Source organism: Schistocerca piceifrons, chromosome X, assembly GCF_021461385.2.
Source record: "Schistocerca piceifrons isolate TAMUIC-IGC-003096 chromosome X, iqSchPice1.1, whole genome shotgun sequence".
NCBI lineage: Eukaryota > Metazoa > Arthropoda > Insecta > Orthoptera > Acrididae > Schistocerca > Schistocerca piceifrons.
In genome coordinates this window covers 411,609,888-411,629,262 of record NC_060149.1, presented here as the reverse complement: position 1 = coordinate 411,629,262, position 19,375 = coordinate 411,609,888, and the positions used below count along the sequence as shown (strand labels likewise).

The window sequence follows — 19,375 nt, the reverse complement described above, 5'->3', positions numbered from 1 at the left end:
TGGGAACATCAACCTGTCTTCTCATACTACTGCTCATCAGCTCTTGCTTAAATGAAAAATTGTGGGTCACATAAATATAACATAAGGGAGCGACAAACAGATATCTGTGCCTCATATTTGTTTGTATGCAGACTCTGTCGCTGCGATTCAAACATTCAGTCAGGTCCATAATCTGTGTCGTACAATAAGCAATCCTTGGCACAAAAGGATAGGTGAATACACAGTGAGCATCGGATATCTCTCATATCCTGAATCAGTGACCCACTTCCTCTGTCTGATCTCTCACCCTGACCCAGTTTTTATGCTTCTATTGCCAAATGGTCAGATTTTCCTACAATTTTGTTTACAGTGGCTAAGTCTTTTTGCTGTTGAGTGTGCACCTGTGTGATGTCCAACACAAAAATTTAGCCTCTCCCTGTTTATAGTGTCACGATGCAGATCAAATTTGTGACTAAGCTGGTGATATGGATGAAGTGTTGTGCCACACATCTGTTGGACTGGACACTAGGATCTCATTATTCAATGCAGTTGTGACTGGGTATATTTATGATGTCCCAGAAATCTTCCTTAAACACCTTTCGAACTTTAGCTCTGGCTAACTGAAACATTGTTATATTTTCTATGAATGGACTGCTTCTGGATCTTCATAGCATCAGCTGTCTGTTCCTTAATGAATATTATAACTGCTATACCACCACAGAACAGGTTGTCCCCTAAAACAAAAGGCAAATTTCTGAATGGACCCATCAATGGCTTTGTGGGTTACTTCTGTAATATGGTCTGCCCATTCCTGGACAATGTCACTGTTAGGCTCACTGAGCATCTATTTCTGCTGCTGTCATTCAGAAATTTCTCTCTTTTCCTCTCTTGAAGCTTCTTGGCTGTGTGTTGCTGGACAAGAAGTCACTTCCTAGTTCCTATGAAGCATTATCTGCAAGGGCATGAGAGCAAATATGATTGTGTTTGGAATAACACCAATGCAGTGCTGAAATCCATTATTTTATCCACAGTTAGAAAATGAAGTTCTTATAATTGAAGCAGATGATCTAAAACTCAACCTCTGGGGCAGGTGCTGGAAGAGTCTCAAAGCACACTGTGTCCGTTAATGTATACAAGGAGAATAAATGGCAGAGATTTCTTTAGGATTTCACTATCAATATAATTATGTGGGAGTGAGCAGACACTGCACAATGTTACTAAGGGTGAAGTATGAACTGATACACCACATAGTCAAGTGGTGTATGTGATTTAAGTCACTGATGAACACAATGGTGCCATCATCCATACATTCATCAATGATGTCATTGTTCCTATGTCATTATTCCCATAAAAATTTTAACTCCGTGGTACAGGAGATTCAGGGAGCCTAAAATATCTCTCTTTTGGACATGGACCAGTGTTGTCCACAGTAGAAGTTACAATTTCTCCATGTAAGTTCTGCTAAAATTATCAGTGCCATCTTTCCAATAGATTTCTGTATCTCCTCCTTTCATCATCGTGATAACTCTGCAACAAGAGAGAGAGAGAGAGAGAGAGAGAGAGAGAGAGAGAGAGAGAGAGAGGAGCAATATGAGTAGGTCGTTCCGTTACTGGTGCTTCTAAGTTCATACCCCCACAGCCTTACGGCTTTCACTATACATTTTTAGTCCATGGTTCTCCTATTGATGCAACCTTCCTCTTCTTTAGTAAAGATCATTGCACTGTCCTTGGATATAAACTAGTTCTAGCCACTAGTGATTGATCTCTTTAGTTGCATGAATAATTTTAGAACTGAGTGTGGATTTTTTTCTCAAATGCAGCCTTGTATGTTTATTTGCATATGCTGATCTTGGTGCCAGAATTACATCTTTCTACTTGAATTAAGCTGGCTTAAGACACTCAGCATGTCATCAACCTTTTTTTACATTGCATCCCAGGGATCCTCTTCTGGTTCCCATTCTTTCTATTGTGTCTATATTCATCATATCTTAGCACGTTGCAACCCCTTTATTTGAATTACGTGTTAAGTGCAGCTAAACTATGAATGCGTACTTTCCAGTTTTCTTAATTTTTATTAACTTTATTACTTCCTGTACTGCTATTGTCTCAACAAAAAGATCATTATTTCCTAGTTTCTTAATGGATTTATGTAACAGTAATACTTTATCAAATGATCCTCCATTTTTATCATAACAAACATGTTTTGTATTATGGGGTATGTTCTGTTACTATCTCTAAAGGAATATTCCAACAAGCAGCTGGTGAGTACAGAGTCCATCGATGCAGGGCCATGTCAGGTTCCCCAGAGGTTGCCTACTAGTGATCGTTTTGCCTCAAAAGTGTTCCATCTTGTCAACAAACATTCTGATGACAAAAAAATTTTTTTTCATTTTTCTAATTGAGGTTTGTACTTTCATTGCAACCAGGGCAGTCACACATTCATTCCCACAGGTTGTCACTGAAACATGCCCCAAATTAATGGTAATAGACTGGTGGCATTTGGCCATCCTCCAGCTTGTGGCCTTGGGGTCCTCACACTCTTACACAGCCATTACTACTAGCTAGCCCTCTAAAGGGAGGAATACATAGGACAGTCAGAGTTACACTTCCCATGTGCAAAGGTTAGTAATGGAACAGTGGCTTGGGATCCCTTTTGTTCATCAATCATGTAGTCGAGACGTGAACCCCCTGAGGACAAGAAAATTGATTTCGTGGTAAGGAATGATACCATTTGGAATGACAGAAATTCTAGAATAAAAGAGCCTGTATGCCCAATGCACTATCTGCTTTTGCATGGTAAATGGCATGTCTGCGGCCTCATCACAAAGGATGTCTATTAAATTGTCCTACATGCATCTGTGACCAGCTTAATCATATCAGTGTGGAAAATGTTGTTGGTTTTGGGCTATGTAGGTCATACTTATCTGCACACTGAGCATCCAAAATGAAGCAAGAATAACACAAAAGATTTATGAAAATGGAGCGCACACATCCTGTCTTCTCTCAAAGACCCCTATTTAATGCACTTCAGAGATGTTCTGTGCCTTCATTGTTCTTGTCCTCTGATTTCTTGTACGTAGTAACTATTAAGAGCCTGCAATACCGTGAGGTCCATAAATATCATTTTATATTTGTAACTTCAAATAGTATCCCTCATGTGCAGGAAGGATACACACAAAGTACTTTCTTTATGGAGAGTTTTCATTATCATTTTCTCTTCACAAAGAATTACTTCGTTTGATGTGGAATCAGAATAAATAATGCAAAAAAAAAAAAAAAAAAAAAAAAAAAAAAAAAAAAAAAAAAAAAACTTAGCATTTTCATCACAAAGTTCATAGGTGCAACCAAGAAAAGTAAATGAAAAAACATACTTACCTAACACATCAAACGCTTCTTCAAACGAAGCACATGGTAAGAGGTCCTCTGTGTAAAAGGCGAAAATTTTTTCTGACATCTTCAATAACAACTCATCGTTATGTCGCAAAAATGTTGAGAGAGTCGACGGCCACAGTTTCTCATAGGACACTGCCAAATTCTGCAACACATCATTACACAATATCACTGAATTTCATTAACTTTATACAAAACAATGAAAGTAATAGTATTTAGTATTTTGTATGTTGTAAAACATCAGCTTTTTCTTGTGCTTTTGTCCCAGATCAGAGCAGGGCCAGCAGAGTTATGGACAGATTTGGCATGGTTAATTTAAGGGGTGGCTGCATGCACTTCCTGTTGTCACACTGTTACCCCCTGGGAAGGGTTGTGTGCACCCCAACTGTCTGCATGTAGTGTTATTCTTGTGAAAGAATCACGCACCTAGTCGTACGTAGGAAACATCCTAAAAACCACATGCAGGCTGAGCAGCACACCAACCTTCATTGTTAATCCACTGGGTAGATTCAATTTTGGGCCAGTGTACCACCCCATGCTGGAACTGGTGCTTTAACACTTTAATGGTGCTTTACTTGAGGAATATAACATCTGACTGAAAAGTAAATCTACAAATAGTATTGATAAAGTGAAGGGCAGTAGCTCTTTTATAAGGGGAAAAAATAATTTGATATCCGTAGGGTCCTCTTAACAGAGAAGAGCATGTTTTGATTAATATGGCAGGAACACTGAATTACATATTTTTAAGAGAGAAATTTAATATTAAAAGATAATAAACTATCAAGAAAGTATTGTTTTAAGTTGTCAAAATGACACTGGATAAAGTTTTACTAAGAAACAGCAATGATAAAAGTGAAATTAAAAACACAGACAAAAAGATCCTAACAAGAGTTCAGTGTAGTAACTATAAATACTGATAAAAAGGAAGTGTGAAATTTATAGGTGATGACTGTATGTGGATATGTGATGTGTATATTGTGGAAGCACGTGAACAAAGTTTTAGAAACAAAATCTTAAACAAAGACAAAATAACAAAGCTTCGCAGAGACATAGACATATTACAAAAAAATAAAAGTATATGCTCTGAAAGCAAACTTAATCAATAAAGTAATGTGCTGCCAAAACACAGTTGCTAACATCAAATGCTTTAAATCAAACACCAGAAATACAGTAAGCAAAAGATAAAATTGGCAACAGAATTCATAGCTCTTGATGTGAAAGCGAATCTACAAACCATAGTGCAAATTCAAGATGGTTTATAGTTGTAAGCTACATTCAAGTTGGCAGCACCATTTGCCAAACTTGTGAAACCTGGCAAGCAAGACAATGTAAGTGTTTTATCAACTAAATGGCCATAACACAGGTTCCAATGAGGTTCCAAGAAATCAAGCAATTAAGCTATAAGCTCATTACAAAATAGCCTCTGGAAGTGAATTCACACAAAAGTCATTATTGTAAATATTCCACATGGATGTGATCTGATATGGCAGTTTGCTGGAGAAAAAGCTGTAAACTAATGACAATCTTAAAAGCATACATACTTATCTTCCTAATGCAACACTTGTTCAGCCTAAGCAGTTTAAATACAAAAAGCCGTTGTGTGATGTGGTGCAGTGGTTAGCACACTAGAGACGCATTTGGGAGGACAATGGTTCAAACCTGCGTCTGGCCACCCTGATTTTGGTTTTCCGTTATTTCCCTAAATTGCTTCAGGAAAATGTCAGGATAGTTCCTTTGAAAGGGCATGACTGACTTCCTTCCTCATCCCTCCCTAATCCAATGGCACCGATGACCTGGCTGTTTGGTCCCCTTCCCCAAAACCAACCAACTGACAGGTCCTTACAAATTGGGGAGTGCACCATCATTAACCTTGTGGAAACAAAGGCTAGTAAATTAAATACAGGAGCTATGAGAGGCAGCTAATAACTGTACTGCTGTGGAACAATATAAACCAAACATACATGAAAATTTTAATAATCAGACAAATTTAAGAAACCAGGCAAGCATGCCGAGTAACTTGAACAGTTTGGCAGAACCTAATGTGATCCAACACACAAAAAATAGTCTTAAAATAATTAATACACATTTTGGAAGCCTCAGAATCAAGTATAAAGATTTAGATACAGCATAAAACTTATGAACTCGTCATAATTCAAAACTGCGGTAATTGGCACTTGTAGCCCACAATCCGTGATCTACTGCATCACTTTCAATAGAAAATACAAGCTAAACAGTTGCTTAGTGACTATCAGTGTGCAGCAGATGTCATAAGCTATAGGTTGAAGGGCTTGCAGACTATAGGACACTAAATTTAAAATCGAAAAAATGGAATGCCTGATAATCACTGTTGTATAGATCTTGAGAAGTGATGATAGCTTCATAACTACATTTAGAGACTTGCTAATGCATACGGACTGCGAATGCCATGGGAAAGGAATGTCTATAAAACTGTAACTACTGTGGTCATATACAATGTAGACAACTGGTATCAACAGAAAAGTTATCTTGTGTACTTACTTAATCTGGTCTGAATTCACTAATAAAGGAGCTAATTAGGGACTTGAGAAATACACTCCTGGAAATTGAAATAAGAACACCGTGAATTCATTGTCCCAGGAAGGGGAAACTTTATTGACACATTCCTGGGGTCAGATACATCACATGATCACACTGACAGAACCACAGGCACATAGACACAGGCAACAGAGCATGCACAATGTCGGCACTAGTACAGTGTATATCCACCTTTCGCAGCAATGCAGGCTGCTATTCTCCCATGGAGACGATCGTAGAGATGCTGGATGTAGTCCTGTGGAACGGCTTGCCATGCCATTTCCACCTGGCGCCTCAGTTGGACCAGCGTTCGTGCTGGACGTGCAGACCGCGTGAGACGACGCTTCATCCAGTCCCAAACATGCTCAATGGGGGACAGATCCGGAGATCTTGCTGGCCAGGGTAGTTGACTTACACCTTCTAGAGCACGTTGGGTGGCACGGGATACATGCGGACGTGCATTGTCCTGTTGGAACAGCAAGTTCCCTTGCCGGTCTAGGAATGGTAGAACGATGGGTTTGATGACGGTTTGGATGTACCGTGCACTATTCAGTGTCCCCTCGACGATCACCAGTGGTGTACGGCCAGTGTAGGAGATCGCTCCCCACACCATGATGCCGGGTGTTGGCCCTGTGTGCCTCGGTCGCATGCAGTCCTGATTGTGGCGCTCACCTGCACGGCGCCAAACACGCATACGACCATCATTGGCACCAAGGTAGAAGCGACTCTCATCGCTGAAGACGACACGTCTCCATTCGTCCGTCCATTCACGCCTGTCGCGACACCACTGGAGGCGGGCTGCACGATGTTGGGGTGTGAGCGTAAGACGGCCTAACGGTGTGCGGGACCGTAGCCCAGCTTCAGGGAGATGGTTGCGAATGGTCCTCGCCGATACCCCAGGAGCAACAGTGTCCCTAATTTGCTGGGAAGTGGCGGTGCGGTCCCCTACGGCACTGCGTAGGATCCTACGGTCTTGGCGTGCATCCGTGCATCGCTGCGGTCCGGTCCCAGGTCGACGGGCACGTGCACCTTCCGCCGACCACTGGCGACAACATCGATGTACTGTGGAGACCTCACGCCCCACGTGTTGAGCAATTCGGCGGTATGTCCACCCGGCCTCCCGCATGCCCACTATACGCCCTCGCTCAAAGTCCGTCAACTGCACATACGGTTCACATCCACGCTGTCGTGGCATGCTACCAGTGTTAAAGACTGCGATGGAGCTCCGTATGCCACGGCAAACTGTCCGACACTGACGGCGGCGGTGCACAAATGCTGCGCAGCTAGCGCCATTCGACGGCCAACACCGCGGTTCCTGGTGTGTCCGCTGTGCCGTGCGTGTGATCATTGCTTGTACAGCCCTCTCGCAGTGTCCGGAGCAAGTATGGTGGGTCTGACACACCGGTGTCAATGTGTTCTTTTTTCCATTTCCAGGACTGTATCTTATTCACCCAAGAAAAACAATTAATGATTCTTAAACCTGCAAGTAGTTTATGATCTGAAACTACCAACATTAAATACAGCTTCCCTCTACATCTACATCCACATTCATACTCCACAAGCCACCTGACGGTGTGTGGTGGAGGGTACCCTGAGTACCTCTATTGGTTCTCCCTTCTATTCCAGTCTCATATTGTTCGTGGAAAGAAGGATTGTCGGTATGCTTCCGTGAGGGCTCTAATCTTTCTGATTTTATCCTCATGGTCTCTTCACGAGATATACGTAGGAGGGAGCAATATACTACTTGACTCTTCAGTGAAGGTATGTTCTCAAAACTTTAACAAAAGCCCGTACCGAGCTACTGAGCGTCTCTCCTGCAGAGTCTTCCACTGGAGTTTATCTATCATCTCCATAACGCTTTCGCGATTACTAAATGATCCTGTAACGAAGCGTGCTGCTCTCCGTTGGATCTTCTCTATCTCTTCTATCAACCCTATCTGGTACGGATCCCACACTGCTGAGCAGTATTCAAGCAGTGGGCGAGCAAGCGTATTGTAACCTACTTCCATTGTTTTCGGATTGCATTTCCTTAGGATTCTTCCAATGAATCTCAGTCTGGCATCTGCTTTACCGACGATCATCTTTATATGATCATTCCATTTTAAATCACTCCTAATGTGTACTCCGAGATAATTTATGGAATTAACAGCTTCCAGTTGCTGACCTGCTATTTTGTAGCTAAATGATAAGGGAACTATCTTTCTATGTATTCGCAGCACATTACACTTGTCTACATTGAGATTCAATTGCCATTCCCTGCACCATGCGTCAATTCGTTGCAGATCCTCCTGCATTTTAGTAGAATTTTCCATTGTTACAACCTCTCGATACACCACAGCATCTTCTGCAAAAAGCCTCAGTGAACTTCCGATGTCATCCACAAGGTCATTTATGTATATTGTGAATAGCAACGGTCCTATGACACTCTCCTGCGGCACACCTGAAATCACTCTTACTTCGGAAGACTTCTCTCAATTGAGGAACTCTTCAATCCAATCACACAATTGGTCTGATAGTCCATATGCTCTTACTTTGTTCATTAAACGACTGTGAGGAACTGTATCGAACGCCTTGCGGAAGTCAAGAAACATGGCATCTACCTGTGAACCTGTGTCTATGGCCCTCTGAGTCTCGTGGACGAATAGCGCGAGCTGGGTTTCACACGACCGTCTTTTTCGAAACCCATGCTGATTCCTACAGAGTAGATTTCTAGTCTCCAGAAAAGTCATTATACTCTAACATAATACGTGTTCCAAAATTCTACAACTGATCGACGTTTCAGTCTGATATTCACAAAAGTGCAGTCTGAATTACAGATCTGCTGTGAACTGGTATTGTACAGTATTTGAAAGACAGTGCTCAATATACTGATCATGGAATTTAATATACAAATGCACGAACGACAGTGGAAGAGTACATTGACAATACAACCATACAAAAAGGAATAGAGCGTAAAATTTCTGGGAATATATCAAGTTTTTTGCAGGTCAAGGCACTGCAACCAAAAAAACTTATTTATTATTATTCTTATTTTTAACTGCATACACTGTTCTTTCAAGCTACACCTATTCACTGCAAATTTACTGAAATACTAATACACAAATCACATCTCTCTCTCTCTCTCTCTCTCTCTCTCTCTCTCTCTCTCTCTCTCTCTCTCTCCCCCTCCCCCCCTCCTCCCACACAGACGTACATATACAGGGTGAGAGCATTAGTGATTCTGAACAAAAAACTTGATCTGGACATATACCCTATTCCGAATGGCTTCTGAGATAGAACACTTTTAATGTACATTTCTGTTTATTTTCTGTATTATTCATTGTCATTATTTACAATGTACCACAGTAGTATAGAGGAAGTTGAGAACAACATTTTGGTACAGGATGCTTGTGGTCTATCAAGTCATAAAACTACACCATACTGGCCTACAAAAAGTAATTAAGCTACAGTGCTCGCGCGTTACACGAGGTTTCCAATATTCTCGCGATCTCTTCGTGCAAACTGTTAGTCCTAGACAAAAAATAAATAGGACCTTTTTTGCTGCAAATTTAATTTACTTTAATTGTGTACTGAGACACGTTTTTGTTGGAGTGTGTGATTTTCGAGTTATTAAAGACAATCATACAAAAGTGATACTAAATGTGTTCTATCTCGGAAACCAATCGCAATAGGGCATATGTCCATAAAAAGTTTTTTATTCAGAATCACTAATACTATCGCGTTTCAAAGCATGTATCTTTCCTCCTGACTCACCCCGTATATATAAACATTTCTTACAAGAGTGAGTTTTGTTACTAACCTTCAAAATGTATTTGTATATGCCATCAACAAGACCAAAGAAGACAACGTAAGGTTTGTAAACTGAGTAGTCTTTGACTTCCAGATCCAGCAGTCGATTTTCTGGCCCTGGACCACTGGGTTGTGTTGCACGAGCTTGAGCCAAAACTATGAGCCTGTTAAGGTGACGGAAGCGATCCTCCTTCCACCGGGCAGGTGAATGAAGTAGTAAGTACATGACACACTTATATAATGGACCTTCTGCAATGTAACAGTCTTTTATCCAGCCATGTGGGTTGGAAAGATAACTAATCATTTCTTCTTCCTCACGTGCCCATGAACGTGTTCTATAAAGACAGAAAACTATTTTTTAGAAACTAAGTACTCACTGAAAACACACACAAAAAGAATAATTTCAATTGCACAGTAATGCACAAGGTGTTTAGTATTTACATTGGGGCATTGCTTTTTTCATGATTTTTTTCCAACTACATACAGTACCAAAATACTGAGTACAATATTGTGACTAAAGTGGATTGATTTATCATTAAAAACTCGCAATTTAAGTACACACTTAAGAGGAAGACCAAAGAGAAAAGCATACAACAAATCAGTTGGGCAAGGAAAAATCAGTGTTCCAGTAAAAATACTTACGTAGTGAATATATACAGTGCCATATGCAACAAATATGGCACAAGAAACATGTTGGACTGTGGACCACCACCACCTGTATCTTCATGGAAACTCTTCTCCTGGGCAAAGCGCAAAAGTAGCAATTTCAAGTCGTGCACTGTTGAACGGTATGTTATGTCCCTGTTGACAATGATACAACAAAGTTACCAAAAAACAATTTCTGCACAGTTATAAAAAAAGTTGCTGCACAGTTATCCATGAACACACTCCAGCCCAATTACACAGAAGTAAAAACAAAAAATTATGAGAAACATTAATAGCTCCAAGTCTTACAAAGAATAAAGGGAATGTGTTTTACTTTCCCAGTTTAGGATTAAAAGTCACAGGTATGCTGCTTTCTGTTCTATTATTAACATTTATTTTAGACATCAACCAAAAATGTTGCAAAATGAGCCACAGTTAATGAACAAAACTTCAAAAACTAACGGCTACAACAAATTGTTTTTGATTTGAAGTTATTCAGTGGGGACCTACAAATGTAACATCATAAATCTACAGTAAATGAAAATTAGCATTATAGACAAGCTTTTGTTCATTGTTTAGATAACTGTTGAGGTTCTTTTGAGGGGAAAAAAGTTACAATGTTCAGTTTCTGGTGAAACTCTGTAATGCGCGATTCCCAAGAAAATGCCCTGTTTAATTCAAATCTCAGAAACTTCAGGTGTTCAACTTCAATTACTTGCCCATCGTAGTTTGAAACTGAATAAGTTTTATTTTAGTGTCTTTTGTTTTTGGCAAGGAATTTATTTTTAAAATCAATACGCAAGTTATTATGTAACCCATTTTTTAAAAATTGTCATCTTCAGAAATGAAAAAGTACACTCACAGAACTTTCAAAAGGAAAAACACTACAAAAAAGGACATGCTTATGTTAATTTTAAAGATTCCAAGTTAAATGTTCCTCACTGACATGGAACAAACTGAAACACATTTTCATTTAATACGTAATACAAAAACTGCACAAAAATGAATGAAATGCATATACACTGAGGAGGATAATCTTAAGTTACTGTAGTTGTGCATCATTCAACAGAAAGCTGTTTATATCACTGGCTAAATTCCTGCACTGACAATCCTTTTGCCATGTTTTCTTAGAGATATGCGGTTAAATGAGAAAAATTACAGCCAAGGATCAATGAATGTTCACATGAAATAACATTTATCACAATGAGCATCATTTTATTTGTTACAAAGAACCTAACCTGTGTCCAGTGCCTTCCTGAAGATACGTATTGTGACGCGCCAGGCAACTTGCGAAAGCTGATTCTGGGACATGTGGACCCCAAACTGGTAACAATCCATTGCATCTTGTGTTGGCATTCTGCAATGCAGCTGAATCCCATTCATCTCTAGTACGAGCCAATCTGTAACATTGAGATGAACACTCAATGAGGAAGATAACGGGAGGTAGTTAAAGCACTGATGTAGCTAAACTTCTGATGAAACACTGCTGAAATGGGACTGGGAGGGAGGAAGTGTGGCGTGAAGAGAGTGAGGGAGGGTGGCGTGAAGAGAAGGAGAGGGGGTAGAGAAGGGAGGGGCTGGAGAAATCTCATGAACTTCTTTTATGCTGTTATATAAATCCCATTTTGTTATTTTATATATCTGTGTAACATTTATAGTTGGTTGGTTAGGAGTTTAAGGGAGTAAACAATGAGTTCATCTCTCCCTTGGTCAAGAGAGTGTGATTTCATCCAAAAAATTGACTGAATTATGAAATTATGTAAGAATGGTAAAATGTAGGCATTGTAAGCAATATTGATGCCAGAGCTGAAAAATAATTTAAAGAGAAGTAACAGTATATGAATCAAGTCAGTACATAGGTCAGAGAGCAGGCATTGGCTCTCCCCACCTATATTTGACTCCCCACCAACCCAGTTAAGAGTGAACACAGTTACTATTAGATTTATAGTTTTCCGTAAGTTCCAGATTTAATAGTCATGGTGATGGTTGCAGGCATGTCCTATAGATGTTGAAACTGTGTACACAAATAAATGGGCCATTATTTATGATTTTCTAACTGAACTCTACAGAGATCATCTCATGAAATACAAATATTCTGACACCAAATGCACATCATTACACTTAAAATGACACTACTGACAACTTTAAGAACATTAATAAAACATTCTTGGGGTTGAAGCTGCGTCATGTGGTTTACTGCCCACGAGCTTTCGGCAGAGATCCCCTCTGCCATTGTCAATTGGATGACTGTCATGTAGTTGTCACTGCCATGCTTATATAGCTGCGCCGGCGCTTGTGACGTCACTGGTGCTCGGTCCCGCACCACATATGGTAATGTTTTGGGCGTGCGACCGCCGGGCCTGTTTCAACTCCTCCTTCACCGGATCCCATGCTGTACTTAGCTGAAATCCACCACCTGCAACGCACCTGAGTACAGCGTGGGATCCGGTGTTTAGGGAGTTGAAGTGGGCCCGGCGGTCGTGAGACCAAAACATTACCATATATGGTGCGGTACCGAGCACCAGTGACGTCACAAGCAACGTCACGAGCGACATCATGAGCAAGGGCGTGGCTATATAAGCACGGCAATGACAACCACATGACAGTCGTCCACTTGACAATGGCAAAGGAAATCTCTGCTGAAAGCTTGTGGGCAGTAAACACTTGACGCGGCTTGAAACCCAAGAATGTTTTATCAACGGTTATCGCCGCGAAAGCATGTATTCATACATAACTTTAAGAACAAATTGTACTTACCAGTTTCAATCAAAAATTACTTGAAGCGGCTTCAATGAAAAGGGATAAGCAAAAGAAGAAACTGAACACAAATATTGTATAAAACAGGCCCTTTACCAAGTTTACAACTTGAATGTGACCAAATTCCACTATGTGAAATATGTTTCGGCAATATGACCTGAAGTAGCAATGAAATGTGGCTGCAAAGTATGTCACTGAAGATGTTTAACTTAAAATCTTTTTGTCCTTTTAGAGAGTCTGTGATGACTATGAAAGAAAACATCTGAGTGTGAATTCTGGTGGATACAGTGTGATATGTTGGTACGTCAATGTGTAGCACTGCCACACAAAACAGGCATCTGCAATGTGGTGTCAGTCAGATTTTTGCAAAATTTATCACACACAGTGATGATGTCTTATTGCTATTATAATAAGAAAAGGACTAGTACAGGATGTATTAGATATTCTTCTTTGCATTTTCCCAATGATCTTAAATTATGTTCCGGTACATATAATCTAATTCCTGCAGAGATACACTACAGGAACACACACACACACACACACACACACACACACACACACACACACACACACACACACTGTGCATTTCACTGGAGAAGGTGAACAACATTGTGGGCAGCCCACATCATCAATAGACCAAGCAACAATCTCTATTGTCCATATGTGGATTCTTGAAGAACACTGAATACGTATTAAAAAGATACCCGAAATGCTGGACATCTACCAGGAGTTGGGTTGGTTTCATTTTTAACAATTTCTTTGACACGAGAAAGTTTTCAGTGATGTGAGTGCCAAAATGTTTTAACATTTAGAAGACAGTAAATGTTGGGACATCGAGTTATTTTGGACCAATCTGATATTTAATGGACTTCTTGGCTAGGCTAGAGACTGAGAATTACAGCTGGTCCTACATTAATGATCCCCAAATCGAGGAACAGTCAAAGTAATGATGGCATAATGTGTTCTTATGACCGAAGAACTTCAACACCCAGAAATCTGTCAAAAAACAAACGGTACCATTTTTCTGGGACAAAGATAGTATTCTGTTGGTGGTCGGTCTAGCTAAGGGCCGTAATATAAACAGAGTATTACATCAGCTTTCTTAACCAGCTGATTTGGGCAACTATGATGAAATGCCTTGGCAATTTTACCAAAGGAATTCTTTTGTTGCATGGCAATACACCACCACATTCTTCCCAAGTTGTGAAATTAAATCAAAGCCACATTTTTTCCAACCTGTTCACCATTGTCTCCCCCTTCCTCAATTCACCTGGCCTGGTGCCTCTGAACTAGCTTCAGTTTCCTAAGCTGAAGAGACACCTGAAGCAGCAAAAAGTTATCATTGTGATTACACTGACGGTGTCAAAACATGCTGTTGAGAGCTGGTTTGATTGTCTGTCATGTGACTTCATTTGAATGGATTACAAGAACTGCAACAATGACAATACAAATGTATTTGTTTGAAGAAAGGAAGGGGGAAATGTTGAATAAATGTATACTGTCAAAACTCTTGATTATTCTTCCTGTGCAAGCAAAATGCATAGGACAGATGACACAGATCTTTCCCATTACACTTAAAATTGTGGACTGGCATCTACTTGTGAAATAAAATGTTAGAATACTTAGTGTATGAAAACTCCACCCAACTTCTCCCACTTCCACAGATCTGACTAAGACTACTACGTTTTTTATCACAACTTTAAGTCTATATTACACAGCCACATATCAAGTACTGATTCATTCTTCACTTTTCTTGCAGAAGTGCTGTCCATAGTGGTGGTGGTGGTGGTGGTGGTGGTGGCAGTGGTGAGAAGAGAATGAAAGGAAAAGACAAAAGCATAAAGAGAAGTTAAGCATATTATCAGTTCATCACTTTCATAAATAATTTTCATAGTTTGAATGTGTTCAATGTGTTTCCACTAATAGTGATGACATAAGGTCAATTAAAGTCCTCTCTCTTGAGCTAAGTAAAACCAAATACTTATTGAATGTGCTACTACATAATATTACAACTAATAACTACAATAATATTACAACTAATAACTACACTAATAATAATAATAATAATAATAATAATAATAAGTTTTTTACCTAACTGCTGCCATATGACAATCGACATGAACTACATTGAAATGAGTCACTGTAGTATACCCTAAACTTCTCCTGTGCTTTGGTTCAAATTCTTCAACATTACATCGTTTGCTAAATGTGTAAATACCTAAGACCTTCTTGGGCTGAAACTTATAACCTTCACGGCATATAACACACACAAGACCTGTTTCTTCACCAAGATCCTCCATCAGATGAGGGCTCTTAGATGTAACCTATATGAAAAACAAAAGAAAGAACCATTCATAAATATTTATACTATATTCTATCTACTTGCTCCAAATTTCTCTCTTACATTTTCTATACTTTGTATACAAATTTTCGAGGAAGCATTTCTAAAATCAGCTGATCATGTCACTAGCCATTACAAATGTAAATGCAGTTATCTCCAAAGTTCACTTGTCTGCCTGAAGTCTATACTAGAACAAGCATGTTACATGAATATAATGACTACATTAAAAACAAAATAAAACATTCCACCTCATGCTTTTTTTACAAAAAATTGTCTAACAAATTAGAATCAGCTCATATATTAATAGGCTATTACAAACATATCAACAAAAGATCTTCCAGCCACCGATGCCGTAACTTCATCCAAGAAATTTCATGGACTGGTTGAAACCAGTGACACTTAAATACATAAAACTGATAATGTTCTAAATTTATAAGCTTCAAACCTGTCCTTTTTCATTGCTTCTCATTCCAAGTGCTCCTAGTTGTTTCTCCCGCATAGCCATTGCAAGACGTTTTTTCTCTGCACGGGTATACTCCCGAACCTCTTCAATGCGGGAAGCCACTTCTGGATGCTGACGCAGAGCTTCCAGTAAGTTTTCAGCCAAGGAACCTACATGTTCATCTGATGACATTTGTTCGAGCTGATGGATGATTGGTACACACTCTGCTGAAACTGCCAGCTGAAACACACAAAAAAAAAAAAAAAAAAAAAAAGAAAAGAAAAGAAATCCACAAACTGAAACAGAAGTTTGAGTTGGGAATGAGGGTGTGGGGCAGATTAGGAGAGAAGTGGTGGCAGAGAAGACAGGCATGGGGAAAGTTTGAGCACGGGAGGGGAGACAGACAGAAGGACAGGAGAGAGAGGAGCTGTAGGACGGGGGGAATGTAGAACGGAGGAGAAAGCCCATAGGACATAGTGAAGAGAAGCTGTAGAACAGTGGGTTTTTTTGGGGGGGGGGGGGGGGGGAGTTAGAAGAGGAGTAGGGAAATAGGGATAATGTGAGTGAACAGTAAGAGGACAGTGAAGGAGGAAGTAGGTAGGAAGGAGAGAGAGAAGAGGGGACAGGGTGAGGAGAGGGAGGAGGAGGAAGGGAGAGAAGGAAGGAGATGGGGGGAAAGGAGAGATGGGGTAGGGATAAGGGTTGAGAAGAGGGGGATGGGCGCAATGGTGGATATAGAGGGAAGGGGAGAAGGGAGCAATAGGGAATATAGGACAGAAGTGGGCAAGGGGTGGCATGCGAAACGGGGCAGAGGAGGGAAAGGGGAGGTGGAGGGGAAGGGGAAGACTGGGAGGAAGGGGGGAAAAAGGGGCCAGAAGGGACAAAAGAGGGGGCAGAGGGAGAGAGAACGGAGATAGGAGGAGGGGGCGGAGGGAGAGAGAAGGGTGATAGGAGGAGGGGGCGGAGGGAGAGAGAAGGGTGATAGGAGGAGGGGGTGGAGGGAGAGAGAAGGGAGATAGGAGGAGGGGGCGGAGGGAGAGAGAAGGGAGATAGGAGGAGGGGGCGGAGGGAGAGAGAAGGGAGATAGGAGGAGGGGGCGGAGGGAGATAGGAGGAGGAGGAGGAGGGGGGGAGGGGCAGAGGGTGTGGGGGGAGGGACACGAACTTGAGACACCTACAAAGAATAAAAACAAACAATGGAGATGACAAGAGATGACACAGGTAAAGAAAGACATGGACAGAGACCATAAAAAAGAAATTAAAATCACACTGAGTGTGGCAGCGGTTGGCCGACCACAGAAACAAAAAAGGAAAAGCCAACCACCAAGAAATGCACAAAAACCCCAGTCTAAAATCGTAGGCCAAAGGCCAGACTAAATACAAAAACAGGACAAACACTTAGATCAAGCGATAAAAACCCCCTGCACGAATAAAACTATATCTGCAACTGCAACGTCATCTGATAAAAGTGCAGGAAGCGTATCAGGCAGCGCAAACATCTGCCTGAGCAGAGTTAAAAGCGGGCAGTCCAACGAAGAGGGAGCTGAAGGGTTGGGGAAGAGGGAGCGGAGGGGTTGGGGAAGAGGGAGCGGAGGGGTTGGGGAAGAGGGAGCGGAGGGGTTGGGGAAGAGGGAGCGGAGGGGTTGGGGAAGAGGGAGCGGAGGGGTTGGGGGAAGAGGGAGCGGAGGGGTTGGGGGAAGAGGGAGCGGAGGGGTTGGGGAAGAGGGAGCAGAGGGGTTGGGGAAGAGGGAGCAGAGGGGTTGGGGAAGAGGGAGCAGAGGGGTTGGGGAAGAGGGAGCGGAGGGGTTGGGGAAGAGGGAGCGGAGACTAATAGACTAATATACAATCAATGCTAAATGCTCTATGTACAGCCCTCAGCGCATTCTACATACAGACACACAGATCTTCTTCATTAAGAAGAAATGTATTGCTGCAAAAGTTAAGAGTCCCGATTTCTGCTTGAGGTGTGTGTATTGGCAGTGCAGGTGGCTGTGCATGCTAAATGTTAGTACTGGCCAGTCTTCCTAATTTTATCCATATTCTTAAGCGAATTTCACTTTTTGTTCCATACACTGTTGGAGGATGAATACATACAGATCATAGTTTCAAGAAATCTTCTTGGTAATAATTTTTTTCCCCCCACATTCTGCTATCTTCACCACATTTTTCCCCACAGTACATGTGATCATTACATCTTATGTAACTTTTATTTTCAATTGTGATATTTCATACACATATATTTGTATTTACAACCTCTAAGTTTAATCTTTTAACTTTCAACACCTTAATACTAAGGATAGAAAAATTTAAGACTTATGAATATTTAATTTGCATTTTTCTGTTTGCAACGTGAGTACTGGTGGCACAAACTGGAAAAAGTTACCTATTCAGATTCATGAAACATTAAATAGGTTCTGGGAACAACAGTTATGTTGATCGACACACTAGATTCCAGTTACTTAACAAGCGGAGTCTCTAAGGAGCCAATATTTAATGTACTAGATTAATTTAAAATACTTTGACTTTATAATTAACTGTGCAACTCACCTGTGTTGCAGGGTGATTTCCTGCAAGTCCTGTCAGGAATCTTAGAATGTATTTAAGTGAAGGTTTCGAAATAAAATCCTTCCACAGCTCACAGTCACTACGTACCAATATTGGCTTATCTGTAGGTGCACGAACCTGAAGCACATAATAAAATGCAATTTTTTAAAATAATCTTTTTTACAGTTACTGTACTAATTCAGTCAAACCATAATCATAACGGCAATGAATAACTTACCATTATATAGTCCAATGCTTTCTGTACAATACCAAGGCTTATAATGTAATCCTTCAATGTGTTTCCAATGTCATTTCGTTCAATTCCGTCCGTTAGTGTACAGAAAAGTTCAAGCTGCAACATAGTATCATCATAGTAGCCACAAAGAGCTGTTGTACAATATCAGTTTCTCAGACAATAACAATAAATGGTAATGAGCAGAAGAAGAAGAAGAAGAAGAAGAAGAAGATGATGATGACCACAAACTAACCTTCTGTTCATCATCTGGTGTATGCTCAGAATCAAACTTATTGAAGTCTATCACAGACTTGAAATGATTACACAGCAAAGCCATTCTCTCCTCATTGCAGTATGTAAGAGCTGCCAAAATCCGGGTGAGATGCAACAGCAATGGTGGGTTGCTTGTCACAGGAGGAACTGATGTAAAAGGCAACAGTGCCTCTACATGTAAAGTACCTCCGAAAGAAGCAGAAAATCTCTGAAAGTCTTCAACAGGTCGTGAAGTGGCCTTCAGCAGTATGGTTTCTGTGATCTGAAAGATTTAACTTGTCAGTAACTCAACATGCACAGAACCGAGATGTAATATTAATAACTACAACCTTAAAAACTAAAACATTGGCTAAGTTCATGATAAAACTTTTCCCAGTTATATTTTAGATATGACTACTGTCCTGTTTGAAGTAGTCCTAGCAGTATAA

At 40.6% G+C, this 19,375-nt stretch overlaps 1 protein-coding gene across 1 annotated transcript in view; it reads right to left on the bottom strand.

The window, feature by feature from the left end:
* Window positions 1-19,375, bottom strand: part of LOC124721530 (protein purity of essence) — a 482,247-nt gene that overhangs the window by 19,830 nt on the left and 443,042 nt on the right. Inside the window, exons 74-82 of the mRNA XM_047246550.1 lie at window positions 18,928-19,209; window positions 18,678-18,791; window positions 18,443-18,577; window positions 15,900-16,136; window positions 15,205-15,437; window positions 11,595-11,756; window positions 10,354-10,512; window positions 9,722-10,046; window positions 3,355-3,514 (exon numbers count right to left, since the gene is read on the bottom strand). Of these exons, the coding sequence (XP_047102506.1) occupies window positions 3,355-3,514; window positions 9,722-10,046; window positions 10,354-10,512; window positions 11,595-11,756; window positions 15,205-15,437; window positions 15,900-16,136; window positions 18,443-18,577; window positions 18,678-18,791; window positions 18,928-19,209 (1,807 nt within the window). The remainder of the gene's footprint in view (window positions 1-3,354; window positions 3,515-9,721; window positions 10,047-10,353; window positions 10,513-11,594; window positions 11,757-15,204; window positions 15,438-15,899; window positions 16,137-18,442; window positions 18,578-18,677; window positions 18,792-18,927; window positions 19,210-19,375) is intronic.